The sequence below is a fragment of the Rhinolophus hipposideros genome (assembly GCF_964194185.1).
Source record: "Rhinolophus hipposideros genome assembly, chromosome: 6".
NCBI lineage: Eukaryota > Metazoa > Chordata > Mammalia > Chiroptera > Rhinolophidae > Rhinolophus > Rhinolophus hipposideros.
In genome coordinates, this window is record NC_138052.1 from 56393003 (window position 1) to 56414024 (window position 21022).

Sequence of the window (21022 nt, forward strand, 5' to 3'; positions counted from 1 at the left end):
AAATATATATTTTTTTAAAGTAAATCTTGAGGACTTCTCAAGTTTTTAACATTCATTGCAACTGGGTTGGGGTGAGGGGAGACAAGGATTTAATATGCAGTAGTTTCCAAACTTATTTCATATAGAATTCTCTTCCTCCAGGTAATGCTATTGAAATATAAAATGCTGCTCTATGTGTTTAATCTGTAATTCTTACCTTATACCTCCCAGCTCCCTTTTGTCTAATAAAGGGTAAAAATTTGGTAAAGTGCAATGCTACCATTTTCAGATCAGATTCTGAATTATTAAGATTTCAATGCACAGAATTAAAATTTTGATTACATAAATATTATTGAAGAAGCAATACCATAACTAGAACCAAAATGCTTTAGCTTACCTAACAGTAAATCTTATTTTGTAATTTTGAGGTATGTGTTAAAATCTGGAAAAACAAAAAATAACTAAATTACACTGAGCATAATGTTTCACTTTTGATATAAGATTTTCCATTTAAAATTGCCTAATTTAACCAGCGTATGTTTTCTGCTCTAGCCTGAATTTATGCCATTTTTAAAAAATTCAGCTGCATAAGCATGAAGATAGATGCCACTTACTAGTTTAAGAATGATGTCCCCGTATGAAATTTATTTTTGCCTTCTGTAGTATAATAATTTCAATAGCTATACTGGGCACCTACTTTATTCCATGTGATCCTCACATCCCCTTGGGAAGGTAGTCATCTCCTTTGCTATTTCACAGATGAGTAACGTGATGACCATAGATATTAGCTGTCCTGCCCTAGACCATACAACTAGAAAGTGACAGAAACATATTTGGAACTCCAGCCTGACATCAACAACCCTACTATTTCATACTACATTATGCTGGATGGAGATATCCATATCTAATGTACATTTGTTTCTTCCTCCACCTTGTAAGCATCAGTGACTCACATATTATTCTTTCTGTAGAGCTCCCACAATGTGCATTTGCAGTCGGTCTACAATACAGTACTTGTTTGGAAAAAAAATTCCTTGAAGAAGCAAACATCTAGACTCTCCTTATGTATGGTATGACATTTGTTATTGAATAAATGTAACACCTTGGGCGTTTTTAAAAAAATATCAAAGTTGAGAACACAGTTAAAACCCCTTACTTTTCAAAGTAGCTGTTTCAAGGATTTCCTTCTCTATTATTTCCATGTTCTCAATCCTGTACACTAAAAAATTATGTAGTCAAAAACATACGATTGTGCTATTGAAGATTCAATAACTGCTATATTCTAAAGTTACCCGCTGGCACTTTTTCCGTTTCTTTATTGTTTGACTCTGGTGGTTTGGTTTTGAAATACAAAATATGGTTCCTTACTGCTTTTAGCAAGAATTCTTTGTTGTTGTCTAAAAGTGTATTGTTTAAACATCAACAAAACTAAGTAAAAGGGAATAGGCCTGAGAAACCACACGCAGCAAATATTTTATCCATTCAACTGTCCGTTCTGAAGAACATAAAGAATAGAAAATTTACTTCAAGAAACTCGTTGTTCCTTGTGGGATCAGCACTGCACTAAAAGTGTAAAAGGTGGAGGAAGAATACTGAGAAATGTTCTTTATTCTCACAGTTTACAATCTGTCTGGGAAGTCAAACATACCCTCAGAGGCCAGTCATATTGTTTACTGCACAACTCAGTCCCTGAATAAATGATACAGACATTCAGTTGTATATCAGGGCATTGTGGGAGAGATGTGACTGAGACGGGGGGAAAGATGGAGTGGAAGAAAACCTCTGGTGCAGCTGGATTCTGAAGGTCATGAAGGTATTTGACAAAGAATAGGAATGAACTTAAGAAGTGAGAATAGAGTCAGCAATATCATGTGGCGACAAGGGGATTGAAGCTGGGAGCAGCAGATGGGTAGGGTGGGCTCCAGCAGGGCCCTGAAGGAAACTGGGAAGACGGTGCATATGCTTTGCTCTCTGTGGCTTTTGACCAGCCCTTTCAGTGCCTTTTCCCTCACTCTCTACCCTTTCCTACAGGGCTTATTTTGGGGAGCTATTCAACTGTTAGCCACACGTCGCTGTAGGACTCTTGAAAAGTCTTTAATATCCAAAGAAAAGACTAATAGTGAAATTTCAAACCAATGAGATACTAGTATCACTGTTCTAGCTCCCTTTATACGTCGCGGAATACATAGGCCCAGAATGATATTAAGATGCTTCTGGAAAGTTAATCTGGATTTTGGGTAGGATCTTATACTGATAAACCATTAGAAGTTTGTTTGATTTTTGAATAGTATTTTATAATCTTTCTGCTGAGATTTTAAAAATAACAAAAGGGAATTCTGAAACTTATTTTAAAAGATCATTCTGAACCTTGACATCACGTTTCTCGTAGCATCTTGTTGCTCCAAAATCCAAGCACGTGTTCCTACATTTTCCTAGCTATACCATGCTCTTTTTTTGATCCTACACGTCCAACTTCAACGTGGAATTCCCAGATTAAGTATTCTTAATTCCATAGCTAACACAATCACCATAAATAACTTTAAGCATGAATGTAGCACTCCACGAAGCTTCGTCCCTTCCAGTTATGAGATTTTGACAAGCAGTATCAATTAGGCGCTTCTTTCTTTCAGCTTTGTCCCCAAGTCCTTGGACCCCATTCTTTGGCCTCCTCGAAGAACAACTTCCAGCGAGTCCACACAGACACTTGTTTTGACGCGGTGAAGAGGGACGTGTAGTGAGACTTGGCGTTTCCACATTTTTCTCCTCCGGGACGCAGGAGAAGTTGCGAGGAAGAAAAGATTCGTAACAAGCAAGTAAACACATCTCTCCCACCCCGTGGGCCGCGAGGGGCTGCGGGTCGCTCCCCACCGCGCCCGCCGCGCCCCGCCCTGCGCGCCCCCGGCCGGAAGGGGGCGTGGGACGCCGCGGAGGGAGGGGCGCGCAGACGCGGAGGCCCGCCCGGTCAGGGGCGCGTCAGGCGGGAGGCGGAGGCGGGAGGAGGCGGGGGGCGGGGGCCGGGGGCCGGGGGCGGGGCGCGGGGGCCGGGGGCGGGGCGCGGGGGCCGGGGGCGGGGCGCGGAGGCCGGGGGCGGGGCGCGGGGGCCGGGGGCGGGGCGCGGGGAGCTGGGGCCGGCCGGCGCTCGGCTCCCGGCGGCGCTTCTTAGGGCCACTCGCGCTCCTGCGCGCGGCCGGCTTCATGTGAAGCGCTGGCCCTCCGCCCCCTCCCTCCCCTTCCTTCCCTCCCTCCCTCCCGTCCCCTCCTCCTCCTCCTCCTCCTTCTCCTCCTCCTTCTCCTCCAGCGCCCGGGGCCCCCAGCCCGACCCGGCGCTGACAGCAGGGGCGGGGGTCTCCGCCGCCGCCTCGTCTCGCGCAGGCTCGGGCTGGGGCAGCGGAGCCCCCGGTGCGGCCATGGACCGGCCCCTGGTGGCGTCGGCGGAGGCGGAGGAAGAACTGGAGTGGCAAGTGGCGAGTAGCAGAAGGAAGGCCTGGGCCAAGTGCCGCGGGTCCTGGCAGGCGTCGGAGACGGAGGACCTGTCCACAGAAGCGACGACGCAGGACGAGGACGAGGACGACGAGGAGGACCTCCCGGGCGCGAAGCTGCCGGCGGCCGCGGGGAGAGGTCGGTGCGCGGCCGGGCTGCGGCGGGTGGGGGACGGGGAGTGCGGGCTGGCGGGCGGGCGGGGACGTCTCGTGCGCCCCGGGCGACTCCGGTGCGTTGTGGAAGGTCCTCCCGGGCTTCGCAGGCCGAGGGGAGAGGAGACACTTCCGACCTTTAAACACGCGCGCTGGGCAGAGCGTCTTCACTGTCCGCAGAGACACTCCGGTGCCGTGTCATTGCTCGTCAGATGGACCCTGAGACATGTCGCCTGGGCTGCTTTTTGTCCCCCACCCCCCCGTAGATGTTCTTACAGGCGAGTCCCCAGGTTTGCCCGGCCTTCCTTCCGAGCGCTGGGGTCGGTAACGAGCTGTCCTCTCGCTCTGCCCCGCAGGAAACGTGCCCAACGAGAAGATCGCGATATGGCTCAAGGACTGCCGGTGAGTCCTCGCTGGCGCCGCTCGCGTCCCGGAGACGGATCCACGCAGAGGGGACGCCCGAGCAGAGGGACTCGGGCCGCCGTCCCTGTGGGTCCCAAGGCCGTCGGAGGCGAGAGACCGGAAAGTCAGCCTGCGGATAGCTTCTTCCTTTAAGCGATTAGAAATGGAAGTACTATGCTGTGCCCGCTGATTCTTTGGTGACCGTGTTGCTTTTACAGTTTGGTGTTAGGACTTCAACTCCGGTGATGATGGGAGTTAGCATCAGAGATCAAACACCTAAAACATATAACCGTACATACCATGTCGCTATGCTTGCCTTGTTTTTATTAGAAAGGATTTTCATATTTCGCACAACTTTTTATTTTGCTTTTGTTTTGGCATCTGTGTAGCTGGCATCATTTCCCTTTCAAATGTGTTTTAGATGAGCTTAATTCACTTAACTACAGTACACTCACTGGGCTTTAATTTTTTTGTGTGCGACTTAATTCTACTTGGGAAGCTGTTAGAAACTAGCTAACTTTGTTCTTGCAGTGGTTTACTTTTTGGAAATGCATTTGTGAGATGGCACTGGGATTCGTGGAAGGGAAACAGAGCTTTTAAGTCATTCAAACTGCATAAATCTGTTTAATGATAAGCTTTGGCAACTGGTACAAAGTGTTTGATAAAATACAGAGGAGTGAATCATATTGCAAGTAACCTTACTATGGGGAAATGTGCTGGTTTCACATTTTAATTATTTTTTTCCGATTTATTTGCTACCTGTAAAATCTCATATGAAAAATATTGCTTTTTAACATTGGTTAAGGTGTTTGTGTCCCACAGGTTTTTTTTGTTTTGTTTTGTTTTGTTTTTTTGCCACGCCATTTGGGCTTTTCTTAATCTTTTGTTCAAGTACCAGAGTTTTCGAAGTCTTTTGGGTGGGGGAATGGAGAAGTGATTCTCATATATGCTAGTTTATTTTTCTTCCCTAAAGATAGATAAAATATTGGCCACTACTCTGTTGATGTCCTGTTTTGATTAATTGCCTGGAGCCTTCCTGAGCACTCTTTATTACTGGATTCCTTAACTTTTGTGAGTGTCAAAGACCTTTTTGAGATAGGGTGAATATATGGACCTTCTCTGTAAGATGTACAGAAATAATGTTTAAGAGCAAGAGAAGGAGCACATTATGTTTATTTTTATGATGTATTGGAATTAAGATTGTATAAGAGATCATATCAAGTATCAGATCTACTTGATCCTGTCAAGTAAATAATAAATAAGTGCATCTTTTAAGATAAATACAGTAACAAATGCTAGCATTCACCGGGACATATCATCTCTGAAAATTCCATTTTTGTTGCTGATCTCGACTTCCATAGGCAGGTTCTATAATCTGCCGTCCCTTCCCTCGTAGGTTTCCTTCCAGTTCCCTACAGTTGCACCTGTTCTGTACAAAAGTGGCATTCATGTACCTGGGAAAACTAGAACACATAATCTTTTAATGTTGGCTTTATTATCACAGATTTGACTGCCAGGATATATGCAACTGTATTTTTTTCCAATAACAATTCAGGATCCTTCCCAGAGTTGGGCATCTGTTCTCTTTGTACATTAAGTACACATGATCCGAAGACAGCATTTTTCTCCCTGATAATTTCTCAAATAGTCTTTGTTTTCTTATTGCTGTCCATATCCTGAGTAAAGATACTATGTTGTCTTTGCTTAAAGGAATCTTTATTTTGATAATCACTTTTTTTTTTTGGCTACGTAGAAACAAATTACTTGAGTTAGCATCTAAGAAGGAACAAGTTTTTGATAGAATTTGAAAGAGAGCAATTTTAAGAATGAGAGACTTGTGTTTGAAGGAGAATGCCAGTTATATTCTTGCTTATTTGCTGCTTTCTGTTAGTGCACAGAAAAGTGGAGACATCTGCACAAAAAGTAATACAGTTTTGTCCTAAGAAAGTAGCCATTGGGAAGAATGACTTTTTTGAAGACATAAATTAGAATTTTATTAAAATATATGCAAAAACTTAGCTCAAAGTTTTATTAATATCTTTATGGTAGTTGCTTGCGATTCTTTTACATATCAAAATCACTAATTTTCAAAGAATGTCCATTGCATGTATATTTGTTTGCTTGTATGTTTCAGTTATTGAAATGCCAGTTAAATGCCAACATTTAATTGGCATTTCAGTAATATTTATTTGAAACATATTTTTATGTTGACTCTGTGTCTGATGTGAATTTTTAACAGGTATAAATTATTAAAATTTTGTGTTATGAAATAGAACTTTCAAAATAAAACAATGTTTCTTTAATGTAGTTTCGAAAAAGAAATGAAACATTTTTGCATTTAAAAAAAGAGATTTCCAAGTTATCTGTGTTTGTACTACAAGAATGTGAAAGAATTTTAGTAATGACTGGTTCTTGGTTGATTTTCAAGCTGGCTTTTTGGTAATTTTCAGAGTTTAATGAAGAATATATGTATTTTTTGTCTTAAAAGCAGAAAAGTCTCCAGCTTCTGCATTTGTATCAAAAAAGATAGTAGTTGGTCTAACCGAGTTGCTGAGTGGTGCTCTAAAATGCTAGTAATAGATTTAACAGATAAGATTTAAGTAAACGGTTGAGCTTTATTTCTAACTAAACTCTGACTATTTAATATTATTGAGGTAAAAATTTGCTGTCTTTTGATTGTTTCCTGTTTCTAGGGAAGGGTTTGAGGGAAGCAGACATTTTCTTAATTTCTATTGTCATTCTCTTTTTTTTTTCCTTTCTGTTTTTGTAAAGAAAATGCTAGTTCATATCATTTGTAATTGCCATTCTTGCTCTTAATTGCTGGCAGATCAGAGAGAGATATGATTAAATCATTCCTGGTAAACTGACTTGACATAAGTATTTGCTTAGTAGCATATTACTTATGTAATCCACTTGCATTCCTTGTGTGTTCTAGAGGCGAGTTAAACTGTCATTAGAAGCTTGCTTAGCTATAACCCTTTAAGTGTAAGGCTGTGCAATGACAGCTCTCCAGACAGCTTTTCAAGACTAAGGTTTATATGTTTATGTGGTTTCAGTACCCCTTTGGGAGCCTCACTGGATGAGCAAAGCAGTAGTACACTCAAGGGTAAGATAAAGTTGCTTTTCTAAATCTGTTCTTTATGAGGGTCCTGCTTCATTTGTCCTCTGAGAGAAAGTGTACATATATGAATTATAAAAGAGATACTCATGTTTAAAATGTATTCTAAGGTAGAAGCCAAAAGGGAGAAACCTTGTCAATAAACTTTAAAACAGTGGTGAGTTTAAGCAAATGACCAAACCTTTCCACAATGTGAAACTCGTATTTCTATTGTCCAGATAAGGATATCTTAAAGACTAATTAAATATGGAAATACATGTAAACATAAGGAAAACATATATTAAGTGAACTAGCTTTAGTGCAGCATTTCTTTGCTTACATTAACTGAAATTGCCACGCCTGAAATTTTACAACCTGCGCAAGACAGAACTCTAAAGTTCAAAGTACAACAAGAATGTGCAGGTAGTGACAAGGCATATAAAAAACATTTACAGTATCAGGAAAATCTAGCTCGAGCTCCTGACTTAATATAAGGGGCGTAAAAAGAATGATTGCTCCAGGATCTGGTTTTCCATGAAACTCTTGGGTAAGATATGTTATCTAATTGAACATCTTCAAAGGCGTAAGTATTAAGTAGCCTGTAGATCGGCTTCTAAGAACTTTGCCTGGCTGCAAATCATGGCTCCTTGATGATAAAGTAAAAGTTTATACTTGCTCCTTGAAATTATATAATCAGAATAATTTCTGAGGGCATTCAGGTCTGAAACACTTTACTGTATCTTATGTTTTGCTTGGTCAATTTGTTTTCCTAAGGCAGTGATTTTTACATGGGGGGTCAGAAAGAACAGAACACCAGGATAAATCTTTCAATGTTTCTTTCAGGTGTGCTGGTGAAAAATGGAGGAAGTTTTGAAGATGATTTGTCACTGGGAGCTGAAGGTATGTTTGTTTGGAAGAACTGTGTTTTCATATAGTTTTGAAATTTAGGAAAAGATAAAATTGAGCATTTTCAGGTTTAAGATCCTCAGGGCTAACTTTAAAGGTCTTGAAAATGGCTCGGACACATTTTACAGGACCTTTTATATGTTAAGTCCAGTCAGAGCATATAGGATACATATAGGAATGGCTCTGAAACACCGTTGTAAAAATGTCCATATGTCTTCCTTGGACTTAAATGCTTAAAGGAATTGTTTGGGGGCAAACAATGGTGATATAACTGAGGGAAGAATTGTCCCGCAGAAGGAAGGAAACTTAAATATTTATACATGAGAAGACTAAATTGAAGCTTATTTTTAGGATGAGGTAGCCTTGTCAGATTTACAGCTGCAGCTTTTCTTTCTCTTTGCATCCAAGTGTCTCCTGTCTTTTTTCCCCTTCCTCTTTTACCAGATTTTTAGACTATGAAAGGACAAAGACAAAATAGAGTTACTAGAATTTCATTAGAAATAATTATACTGAAGTCTGTCAGACTGCATTAGCATTTTAAAAGTGTACTGTGCTGTGTTTAAGTTTTCACAGATTACGTAATCTTTTCCTGTGGCTTCATAATAATGCTTTCCACAATGTAAAATTAAGAATTTGTTACTATTTTATTATTTTACTGGTATTTTAAGATTATTGGTAGCTGTATAGCTGGGTTATTAATACAGTATGCTTTTTATAAAAAAGAATTAAGGATTTTATTAAATCTTTTTATATTGTAATTTGATGAGCAGTGAATTTATCCACTGAATTTAATATCCTAGATCTTTTGTTGTTTTAAATCAATCTGTATAGTTTAGAACTTCAGTAAACATTGAAAAATCTAACTATATTAGTTTTTATTATTACTATTAGTTTGCTCTCAAGGAATAAACTCTGTTAGGAGCTTAAACGTACTGCTCTCTACTCAGTACAGTTGAACATATTGTCAAACCCTTTTTAAATGCATTTCAGTATTACTGTGAATAACTTTGATATCTGAGTAGTTTTACAATATGGAATTGATTTTTAAGACTTTATTTTTTTAGAGGAATTTTAGGTTCACAAAAAAATTGAGGGGAAGGTACAGAGATTTCCCATGTACTTCCTGCCCGCATTATGTCTAGCCTTCCCCATTCCATCCCCCACTACAGTGGTACATTTGTTACAATTGATGAACCTACAGTGAAGCATCATATTATGCAAAGTCCATACTTTACATTAGGATTTATTCTTGATCTTGTACATGGATTTGGACAAATGTATAATTATATATATCCATCATTAGTGTATCATATAGCATACATTAATGACATTTATTTGTTTAGAACTTGTAAGTCTGGGATAAACTTGAAAGGCAATTTTTACAAATAAACTTACAAATAAACTTACGTTAAAATGAGTAGACATTTTCCCAGTACGTGCATTAAAAAATGGTTGCAACTGGAGTGAATTTTCAGCCTTAAAAAAAAAAATCACATTAGAAATTGATAAATACTATTGCCACACTTAAATAATGCTAAATCATGTTTTTGCTTTTAAAGTATTCTTTATTAACAGCTTTTAAATTTAATAATTAGAACCACATATACCGCATATGCTGTACATCTTCTAACTACTTATTTCTAAACTGTTAAAGAAGTTTAATTGGTTACTTATATGTCTTTTTAACTTAAGCATTCAGTAGAAGTAATTTTACTGGCTAACGAACAGAAATGAAAGCACCCTGCAAAAGCTACTGGTTCTGTTCTTATCAATTGATATATTAGTTTTAATGATGAAGATTTAATGAGTCAAGACAAAAGTTTGGCATATTAGGCATTTAGCAGTAATATTGTGGTTAATTCACTTTCTTGATAATTGTATCATAGTATTTACTGTCCTCCTAACAATTGTACTCCACATTTATTCTTTTTACTTATAGCCAATCACCTTCATGAAACTGATGCTGAAATTGAAAGCAGGTATGTAACTGTGTTTGTTTTCTTTTTAAAAATGAAGAACATTTATGAAAATAAAGTTTTATATAATCTTAATTTTGTTTATAGCAATAACATCTTGGCCAAAGAGAGAAGACTACAGTTTCATCAGAAAGGGAGAAGTATGAATTCCACTGGATCTGGGAAAAGTAGTGGGACAGTTTCCAGGTAACTTACGAAATTATGCTACAGTTACATTGTGTTGTAGGTGAACTACTCTGACCACTTTTCAAACTTAAGTTTGGCTTTCTGGTATGAAATCAAAAGGAATGCAAAGTGTTTCATGGTTCAGCATAACTGACAGGAGCTGCTGCTGCTTTTTTTAAAATTAAGATTGAATAAAAAGCAACAAATATGTTTATAGTGCTGCTGGAATTCATTCCTGAGTGTTTTGAGCCCTATCAGCAACTTGAAAGAGGAACTCCATAATGGAGTAACTTCTACTTCCAAAATTCTTCATTCTGTTAGTCTTGAGTTACTATGATATAAAAATAAGAATTAAACCTTTCCAATTTATGCTTGATGTTTAAGCATAGATTTATCTTTATACTGAACCAAAGATCTTTAAAATACATATTAAAATAAGCAAATACCTGGGCCTCTGACTGTTACCAAATTATTATATTGTAATCTTGAGCATTTTCTCTGAAACAAATCGAAATTTCCCCCTGTTCAAATTCTATTTCTAACAGTCCTATTTTCCTCAGTGAATCTCAGCTTGGATTATAGGTGGTGTGAGAGAGAAGGGATAATAAATGTTCATTTCCTGATAGAATTAGAATAAGTTACCTTTGTGTAACCCATACCTACCTTACTTCTCCTACTTCCTAAGTAGAAGTGGTTAGAGAAAAGTAACCACTTCAAAGTAAGCTCCTCCCTCACTATCCTGAGATCAGGTTGTTACCTGTATTGCCTCTGGTAGGACAGCCAAAGATAGCAGAGAAGCTCAAATTCTGCCGAATGTCCCCTGCTACCAAAGCTCTACCAACTTCCTACTGTGTTTTCCCTTTTCATTTCTTCTTTTATTTTTTTGTTCCTTATTCTTCTTCATCTTTCCTCTAAGTGTTTTAGCTGCTTTACTGGGAATCTTAAAATGACGAAAAAAATAAGGTGAGGAATCACTTAGAGAATCTCTTACTGAGTGTGTACTTACAGGTTTATTTATCACATTTAGTACAGTGTAGAAAGATGCTGAAATAAATAATGGTTTAAAGCTATAGAAAAAGATTTTATCAGAGGAAAGCAGGAATATGAATTCATTTATCATGGGATGTGGACTATAAACTTATTTTATGTCTTGATGTTTCTCTTTTTTTCTTTCTCTCTCTCTCTCTCTCTCTCTTTTTTTTTTTTTTTAGTGTTTCAGAATTGTTGGAACTTTATGAGGAAGATCCTGAAGAAATTCTTTATAATCTTGGATTTGGAAGAGATGAACCAGATATTGCTTCTAAAATTCCTCCCAGATTTTTTAGTTCGTCATCATTTGCCAGGGGGATCGATATTAAAGTATTTCTGAGTGCTCAAATGCAACGGATGGAAGTAGAAAACCCAAATTACGCTTTAACAAGTAAGGTTTTTAAATGTTAGCATGTTGTTTTTCAAATTATGGTATCCACAGCAAGATGGTCTTATTTTTAAAACCTTACTAATTTCTAGGAATAGCACTGGAACTTTAATTATTGAGGATAACACAATAGCTATTTTACTTATTATGAATTTTTATTATTCAACTTATAAAAGTTAATTAACCTATTTCTTCTCCTCTTCCCCAATTCTTGACTTACTGTTACCTTACAGAGTGATACTTCCGTCTTTCCCCGAAAATAAGACCAGGTCTTATATTAGTTTTTGCTCCAAAAGACACATTAGGGCTTATGTTCAGGGGATATCATCCTGAAAAATCATGCAAGGGCTTATTTTCCAGTTAGCTCTTATTTTCAAGGAAACGTGGTTGTTACCTTATAGAGCATAACTTACTGGTAGAACCTTAGGCTTTTACTTATCTCCAGATTGCGTTTGTTCAAGAAAGAAGTAGGGGAGGGGTCTTATTACCATTAACTGAAGTCAATTTCAGATGCTTTTTTTTTGGTAAATCTAAAGTAGAATGGCTAAGCCAGTAAGTTTTATTCATATTATATCTTTGCTTATTTTTCTGTGTTGACCAGAAGTTCCCAAAAAGGGATGTTTATGTGGTCCTTGTATTAGTTTTATGAGATCTGTAAATCTCTCCTCCCCAATTAAGTATAAAATATATAATTATGTATACTTTTTAAGGAGAACATTTGGAAGATAATGGAGTCCGAGACCTAAAATCAGAATCACAGCTGTAGATCAATACCTAGTCCTTTCTGTTTTATTCAGTGTTACTATCACACCTTGTGCTTCCTTCTGATTTTTAAAAACAAATTCCAATGCTTGAAGTGAAAAATATTTCTTCCTCTCCACAGTAAATGTAGATACATTTTATGTGTTAGATAAGGGGGGAAAATTCATAGACTTTGTGATCTAAGTTCAGTTATTGGAGTTTTGAATAATAGTAATATTTACATATATATTCATAGATGTATATATAATTAATGCTATTTTTTTTCTCTTTGTAGGCCGTTTTCGTCAAATTGAAGTGCTTACTACTGTGGCCAACGCGTTTTCTTCTTTATATTCACAAGTCTCTGGGACTCCCTTGCAGAGAATTGGAAGTATGACCTCAGTGACCTCTACTAAGGAGACAGACTCACCTCCACCTCTAACCCGAAGTAACACTGCAAATCGCTTAATGAAAACACTATCAAAATTAAATTTATGTGTTGATAAAACAGAGAAAGGAGAAGGTGGTACTCCTTACCCAGCAACTGAAAAAGGAAAGATTCTCAATGTTTCAGTGAGCGAAGAAATTGGCAATAAAAATGATCAAAAGTCTCAAAAAATTGTAAAGAAGAAAGACTCATCTTCTATGTTGGCTACAGTCAAAGAAGAAGTATCAGGTAGTTCAGCAAGTATTATGGAGAGTGTTGACCTTGATAGACTTTCTGAGGAAGCAGACAATAATTTTAACCAAGAAACTGAAAATGAACAAACTAAAGAAACCCAAAGTCATGATAAACTTGGTGAGGAATCTGGTATTAGAGAATCTGATTTAGGTAGCAGTTTCAACATATCCAGCCACAGTAAACTGGAAAATGGCAGTGAGGTGAAAAATGTCCATGTGTCCACAGCTGAGAAAGAACCCTGTGCACCACTGACAATCCCGTCCATAAGAAATATAATGGTACCACAGAAGGACTCCTTTGAAATGGAAGAGGTAGGTAAAAAGTTACTGAGATCTGTTTCAAATAGTAGTTTAGAGGGGAAAAAAAGTGCCAAAAAGTGTTTCTCAAATGAAAGATGGCTAATTTATACTAAAAGAATTCATCCTAACTTTGACTTTCCAGTCTTTTTTGTTTTGTGTTTCACAAACGAAGAAGTGGTAACAGACTATGTGAAGTCAAGGTAATGGTACAGGTCATCAGCTCCTCTAGGTGCTTTGTCCTCCACTGCCTCGTATATTCCTTGAACTTTAACTCCCTTTCTCTCTCAGTTTAAGATTTTGGTGCTCTGAGAATATTCAAATTTATATCAATATTGCATAATAGTTAAAAACACGGGCTGTGAAATCAAAAGGGTTTGCGTTCTGTCTCTGCCACCAGTTGCTGTGTGCCTTTGGGCAAGGTTTTATTCATGTACCTCAGTGGAAAGGGTAAGTGTGAAGAAGACCAGGATAGGTTTGGGTAAGGGACTGGAAGGAACAGATAGGTACCTGAAGGGGGGAGGCTAGGGAACCTTGGGCAGGAGGTTTGAAACGCCACTGGATAGGATTTTTGCAAGCCCAGAAGAGCAATGTTTGGTTACTTTAATTTTTTTTTTTAAATCTAGTGATATTTCGGCTAGTTTACACAAATTTTGAATTGGACAGGATAAAAATAATTTTGATGAGGTTCACCTAAAACTACTTTTGAATAGTGGAAGCTGTGGTTTATGAGTTGGAGCTGTATAGCTTGAGGTGGGAAATAAGTTTATCCAGCACCTATCCAGCACAAGGGCATTGTACTATGCCCTTGAAGTACTTTTCTTTCTTAGTCTGTGAGACAGGCCATGGTGGTCTTATTTTACATGAGAAAACTGAGGCATATATTGTACTACTCAAGAGTTTTGCCTGCGAATTACATAATACGCAATTTTTCTTTTTAAAATTTATTGCAGAATAGTTTTAGTTATACCTCACAGTAGTTTTAGAATCACCTGTCATTATTTTAGGGAGTTAGAAAATGGGACAATTGATCTGCTTATAAATATCCTTCCTCTGATGTGAGTATGTATCTCTCATTAGTGAAGATTTTTCATTTATTACAAAATTTCAGTTGCTGATATAGCTACCTTTTTTTATGGTCTTTGAATATGTTAATTCCAATTAAAAATGAAATAAAAGGACAGAAGCAGCCCTTTGAAATATTTCACATTTTTTGATAAACTTTATTTTTATATTTATACTGTTTAATTTCTAATACGATTTATTTCTTATTATAATGAGTTCAGAAAATGACTAAAACCCTTGTTTTCATTTCCTTGTTCAATTTCTGTTTTGACTTTGTTTTGATATAAACTTATCCTAGTACTCATAATTAAAGTGTAACTTTTGCTTTCCATTAGAGTCCCTCTTCTATGACAATCAGATATGACAGTTTCCTTGTTTTAATACAATAGAGTATACAAATTTAAACAAATTATGTTAAACACTTGCAAATCCGGTATCGGTGACTCAGATGAGAAGACACTCAAATCTTGCTTTTTAATTTCTAGAATTCCTGAATTCTAAGCTGTAGTTCTTAAAACATTATTGATTCCATGCACAAAAAAGTTCTTTAAAACATTTATAAAGTGCCAGATAGATTCACTTTGGAGGCAACTTAACATTTAATGATAGACTGTGGGTTTTTTGTGCCCTCTGCTGGTAAAAGCAGTTAATGAAAAGAAAGTAATGTGACATTGAAGTGAACATTTTTTTTAAGTACAAGATTACAGGCATTGGTTGAAGAATAATGGAATATTTTGTTTTGAAAAAAGAATATGTGGTCAACCATAGCTACATTGTAAATATGGGGAATTTTAAGGATAACGAGTCCTTATTTTTCAGATATATTTGAAATAAATGGATTAAAAACCTCCTAGAATTGTTTTTTTTTGGGAACTTTAAAGAGAGCTTGTAGAACAATGGATAAAGAAGGGAAATAGTGTGTTCCTCTAATTTCCTCTCCTCCCAAGCATGATTTGAATCATACTGACAAATGAAGAGAACAATCTTATTGAAGCAACCTTTAGATCCCATTCAATGTGTTACTATTTTTCTATTGGACTCCTTTCCCTTGAGGTTTGATTCCTGTTGGGAACTTTATTCCTGTAAAAAAACAACGAATAAATATGTTAGAGCGCATGCTTTCTCTCTCAGTAAGCCAGTTCTCAAACAGGTTAACTGACTGCCAGCTGCTTAGGGTAGCTCGGTAGGAGAAAATGTTGCAGACATGACCCTGTTACAAGAAGCTGCCTAATCCCTTTGAGGCAGAAGGTAAGATCTGACAGTCACCAGGAGCAAAGAGAGGAAATATGTAATTGTAAAGAGAGTTAAGATGACAAGAATGATCCGGGCCTTGGAAAATGAAAGTGACTATTTCTTATGTTTAGGGGGAAAAAAAACAGATACTATTTTCAATTAAAAGTCACTTTGCCTTATAAAAATGTCTTGTAGACTATGTAAAATATTTCAGTATGTCTAAAATCGTAAAATCCTACTCTTGAGTTCTCTAATTCTTAATGACTCCCTGGATAATTTTTATGTGCTTTTTGAAATGATTTATTTTGAATAAATACATCATGGTAACTCTCTAGAGCCATAGATTAGTAGTATGAATGAATCATAGTTAAACCCAAATGATCCTACTCAGTAAGCAATTGTTCATCTTTTAGGTATAAAGGAAAAATTTCTCATACTTAAAAGTTGGAGGAAGGAGAACTTTTATAGGTATATTTCTGTAAATAAGTTGTTCTGTGTCTCTTCAGTCTAAAATCGTTTTCAAATATAGATATTATTGGAAGTATATATAATTTTCTAGAAGTTTTACTAAGTGTTTCTAACCGTCTCCACACTGATGGTTTAACGTACTTCATTACAATGGGTCCTTCCTTACCATCATTTCATTTTACATCATTTTGTTATAAAGTTGATGAAATGCTGTAGGAACTTGACTCTTGTTTACATCGACTAGCCTGCGGTAAACTTGGTGTCATTATACATCGTTTCCTTTAGCCTTGGAACCTATCAACAATGTTAAATGAGGACTTACTGTACTTATTTTAGCCATTAAGTTTAAGGATTCCTTTTATTATATTTATTGGCCTGAGTTAAAATATTCCCAAATGTTAGAGGAAGCAGAACTTGACAGACACTTGACAGTTAACCCTTTGACCTTTCAAATTTAACTGTATGTGTTTTGAAGGCAAATATTCTGTCTGCAATAGAATATGAACTCTAACACGTGACATATGCACCAATGTCTGTTAATTCAAAGTCCAATTAACCACTAAGTCTTGTCGTTTAATATTTATCTAAAAGAGAAGTAAGTTAGTTTTTGTTTTTAATTTACCTGACAGTATAAGTAAACCATGTATATGTATGTATGTGTTTAAAACTTGGAAGATTTTTTTTTTTTTAATTGGGGAATATTGAGGAACAGTATGTTTTTCCAGGACCCGTCAGCTCCATGTCAAACAGCTCCATTGTTTTCAGTCTAGTTGTGGAGGGTGCAGCTCAGCTCCAGGTCAAGTCATCGTTTTCAATCTAGTTAAGCTCACTGGACCACATGGGAATCGAACCGGTGACCTTGGTGTTACGAGCATTGCGCTCTAACTACTGACCAACCGGCCGGCCACCAGCGGTGGCTCAGCTCTAAGCTCAAGCCGTTGTTTTCAATCTAGTTGTGAAGGGGCAGCTCACTGGCCCATGTGGGAATCAAATTGGCGACCCTGGTGTTATGAGCACTGCGTTCTAACCATTCAGCCAATCTGCCGCCCCGGAAGATCTTTTTTAAAGATCTTTTTTAAAGATCTTTTTTAAAGATAAAAACTTATAACTAATCACAAACTCATAACCTAGCTCAGTAAGAGATCTTAGAATCCATTTTCCAGATTTCTTCCGTTATAGATGAGGAAGCATGTTTCCCTCAGTAACATTTGATAGTACCGATATTGCTAAGTTTAAGTAGACAAAAGGATCCTGACTTTAGTAATTGTTTAGTAAAGTATCACCCTCACAGCTTTTTATCTTTAAGAAACCCTTTCAGTCAGTTATTGGGTTTGTAGTGAATGGAGAGAGGGAGTAGACTGACTGATTGTCATAGAGAAGTGTCTTAAAAAATAGAATATTGAGGATACATATCCATTTAAGCCATGTTATTTTGTGACATACTTTATAAATCTAAGGAAAAGAATTGTGGTAATTCTACAGTTAAAAATGAGAGATTATAATTTGTTGTATTATAATGCTGTGCCTAAATTGAGATTCCTAGACTATTTCTTTTATACTTTGCTGGTCTGTTTGATATTTACTTTATAGAAAACTTTGAAGTAGGCTAGGCCTGAATAGAGACTAATAATAGATCCTTTGTTGAATATAAAAAGAAAATGCATTTTGTTTCCTTGCACACAAAACAATGGTTTTCCTGTTTAACTCATGTCTGCTGCTTTGAAGACTATATTACAATGTTTTAATAATAACAAGGAAGAGTAGAAACTATTTTATATGTGATTTTTAGGGTATGGTTTTAAATGGCCAGTGTGCTTTTAGTTTTCAAAAGATTTATAAACTTGGATTCATGGAACTGTAGAACAAAGATACCACAAATCAGATAAATTTTTAAAATGAGTAATAATATCTTTAATCTTTGAGCTTTTTATTTTTTTCATATTGGTCATTCTACTCTGATTCCTATGGAATATTTCCTATTCTTGAATGGATTCATAGTTGAAAACTACCAGGGTTCTACCTAAAACCTATTTGCTATTTGTTCTCTGATTTGTTCAAAGTTGAAATCTCATATGTTTGGCTAGTTTGCCTACATTTACTAGGATGTTACTTATTCTTTTAAGTACTAATCATTATAGGGTAAAGTGTTGGGAATTAATACCCCCCCCCACACACTGGCCAAATGTTTAATCTAATATAGAGTTAATTATGTTATAATAGAGTATTTTGGGAGTGGGCATGGTGAATAAAGAATCTGAAAATTCCTAAATTATGTAGTTGTGCAGGTGGGAGGCAAAAGAGTAAAGAGACAGCTTTTGTGGGTTTGATACCTTTGATACCTTCTTTGAACAGAGTTTTCAGGGAGGATTTATGGTTAAGAACTTACATTTTAGTTCTGTAATGAAACCTTTTTCACTTACATAATTCCTAAGTTATGTCTTGAAAGAACATTATGTCAGGACAAAGAAATCTTACACATGAGTGATTTGGGGGTGAAGGCAGAGAACATAATTCCTGTTTTGGGAAAAGCAAGGTTACATTTATTAGAGCTATATTACTGACACTTTAAAAAAAATTACTTTTTTTCAGTTACAGTTGACATGCAATATTATATTAGTTTTAGGTGTAGAACATATTGATTAGACATTTATAAAACTTACGAAGTGATCACCTCAATAAATCTGTTACCCATCTGACACCATACATAGTTATTGCCATAGTATCAATTATATTCCTTATGCTATACCCTACATCTCCATGACTATTTTGCAACTACCAATTTGTATTTCTTAATCCGTCCCCCTTTTTCATCCATTCCCCCCATCCTCTTCCCAGCTGTCAACCATCAAAAAAATTTTTTTATGAGTCTGTTTCTGTTTTGTTGGTTCATTTATTCTGTTTTTTAGATTCCACATATAAGTGAAATCATATGGTATTTGTATTTCTCTGCTTATTTCTCTTAGCATAATACTCTCTAGGTCCATCCATGTTGTTGCAGATGGCAAGATTTCATTCTTTTTTATGGCTGAGTAATATTCCATTGTATATATGTACCACTTCTTTAGCCATTCACCTATTGATAGACACTTAGGTTGTTTCCATATCTTGACTATTGCAAATAATGCTGCAGTGAACATATGGATGCATATGTCTTTGTGAATCAGTGTCTTGGGTTTCTTCAGATAAACACCCAGAAGTGGAATTGCTGGGTCCTTCTTTGTCTTTTGTTAGAGCCTTTGTCTTAAAGTTTACTTTGCCTGGTATAAATATTGCTACCCCAGCTCTTTTTTTGTTGTTGTTTTGTTTCCATTTTTATGAAATATCTTTTTCCATCCCTTTCAGTCTGTGTGTGACTTTTGATAAGAGGTGAGTCTCTTGTCGGCAGCATATGTAGGGGCCTTGTTTTTTTATCCATTCAGCCACCCTATGCCTTTTGATTGGAGTTTTCAATATATTTACATTTAAAGTAACTGTTGGTAGACATGAAGTTATTGCCGTTTTATTCATATTTTTGATCTTTTTCTTACAGAAGTCTCTTTAACATTTATTGTAATACTCATTTGGTGGTGATGAATTCCTTAATTCTTTTTTTTTTGTTTGTTTGTTTTCCTTTGGCCTGAGAAGCTCTTTATCTGTCTTTCAATTCTAAATGATAGCTTTGCTGGGTAATCATGGTTGTAGGTCATTGATGTTTCCACTTTGAATATTTCATGCCATTCCCTTCTGGGCTGCAAAGTTTCTGTTGAGAAATCAACAGACAGTCTTATGGGAGCTCCCTTACAGGTAACTGACTACTTTTCTCTTGCTGCTTTTAAGATGCTTTGTCTTCGACCTCTAGCATTTTAGTTATGTTGTGTCTTGGTATGGGCCTCTTTGGATTTATCTAGTTTGGGATTCTCTGCACTTCCTGGGCTTATATGTCTATTTCCTTCACCGGGTTAGGGAAGTTTTCCATCATTATTTCTTCAAATAGGTTTTTCTCAATTCCTTGCTGTCTCTTCTCTTTCTGGTACCCCAATGATGCAAATGTTCATACCCTTGATGTTGTCCCAGAGGCCCCTTAAACTGTCCTCAGTTTTTTGGAGTCTTGTTTTTCTTTTCCCTATTCTGATTGAGTGTTTTCTGTTACCTTATCTTCCAAATCCCTGATTCAGTCCTCCGCTTCATTTAATCTACTGTTGGTTCCCTCCAATGTATTCTTCATTTCATTTATTGTAGTCTTCATTTCTGATTGGTTCTATTTTATGTTTTCTCTCTCCATTTTTGTGTTTTCTATTTTTTTGTTGAATTTCTGCCTGAGGTCATTTAGCATACTTATAACCAGTGTTTTGAATTCTGCTTCTGGTAGATTTCTTGTCTACATTTTGGAGGTTTGTCCTGTTCTTTCATTTGGGACATGTTTCTTTGTCTCCTCATTTTGACTGCCTGCTTATGTTGGTTTCTATGCATTAGGTAGAGCTGCCACATCTTCTGCTCTTGGTAGAGTGGCCACATGTAATAGGTGTCCTGTGGGCCCAGTGGCTCAGTCTCCCTTGTCACCTGAGCCAGGTACTTCAGGTGTGTCCCTTGTGTGGGTTTTGTGTGCCCTCCTGTTGTAGTTGACCCTTGATTCCTGTCTGCACATCAGTAGGATGGATTGACCCTCAGGCTGATTGGTCATGAGGACTGGCCATGACTACAGTGGGGGAGCTGTTGTGCAGCGGCTGTCCCTACAGATCAGGATTCTTACTCAGATCAGGATTCACTTTAGCAGGGCTCTGGTGCCTGCAGAGTCAGTCCTTGGATTCACTTTAGCAGGGCTCTGGTGCCTGCAGAGTCAGTCCTTGGTGTATGTCGTTTGAGGAGGTGGCTGGTGGTGCTTTGGTGCAGTCTGAAGCTGGCCACCGGGTGTGTTGGTTTTGGGATCTCTTAGGAGGGCCTCTGGTGCAGAACAAGTTTAGCGACTGCCTGTGTTCTGCCCGGG

The 21022-nt window shown here is 37.3% G+C and overlaps 1 protein-coding gene across 3 annotated transcripts in view; it reads left to right on the top strand.

Moving 5' to 3' along the window:
• The first annotated feature begins 3099 nt into the window (after positions 1–3099).
• ITPRID2 (ITPR interacting domain containing 2) overlaps positions 3100–21022 on the top strand; it is a 36344-nt gene continuing 18421 nt past the window's right edge. For 2 of the 3 annotated variants that reach the window (XM_081052673.1, XM_081052675.1), the window contains exons 1-8: positions 3100–3597; positions 3968–4013; positions 7070–7119; positions 7954–8010; positions 9956–9995; positions 10080–10178; positions 11369–11577; positions 12611–13308. In XM_081052673.1, coding sequence (XP_080908799.1) covers positions 3387–3597; positions 3968–4013; positions 7070–7119; positions 7954–8010; positions 9956–9995; positions 10080–10178; positions 11369–11577; positions 12611–13308 — 1410 coding nt within the window. In that variant the 5' untranslated portion in view covers positions 3100–3386. Of the gene's footprint in view, positions 3598–3967; positions 4211–7069; positions 7120–7953; positions 8011–9955; positions 9996–10079; positions 10179–11368; positions 11578–12610; positions 13309–21022 lie in introns of all 3 variants that reach the window. The other variant, XM_081052674.1, reaches the window with a different exon arrangement.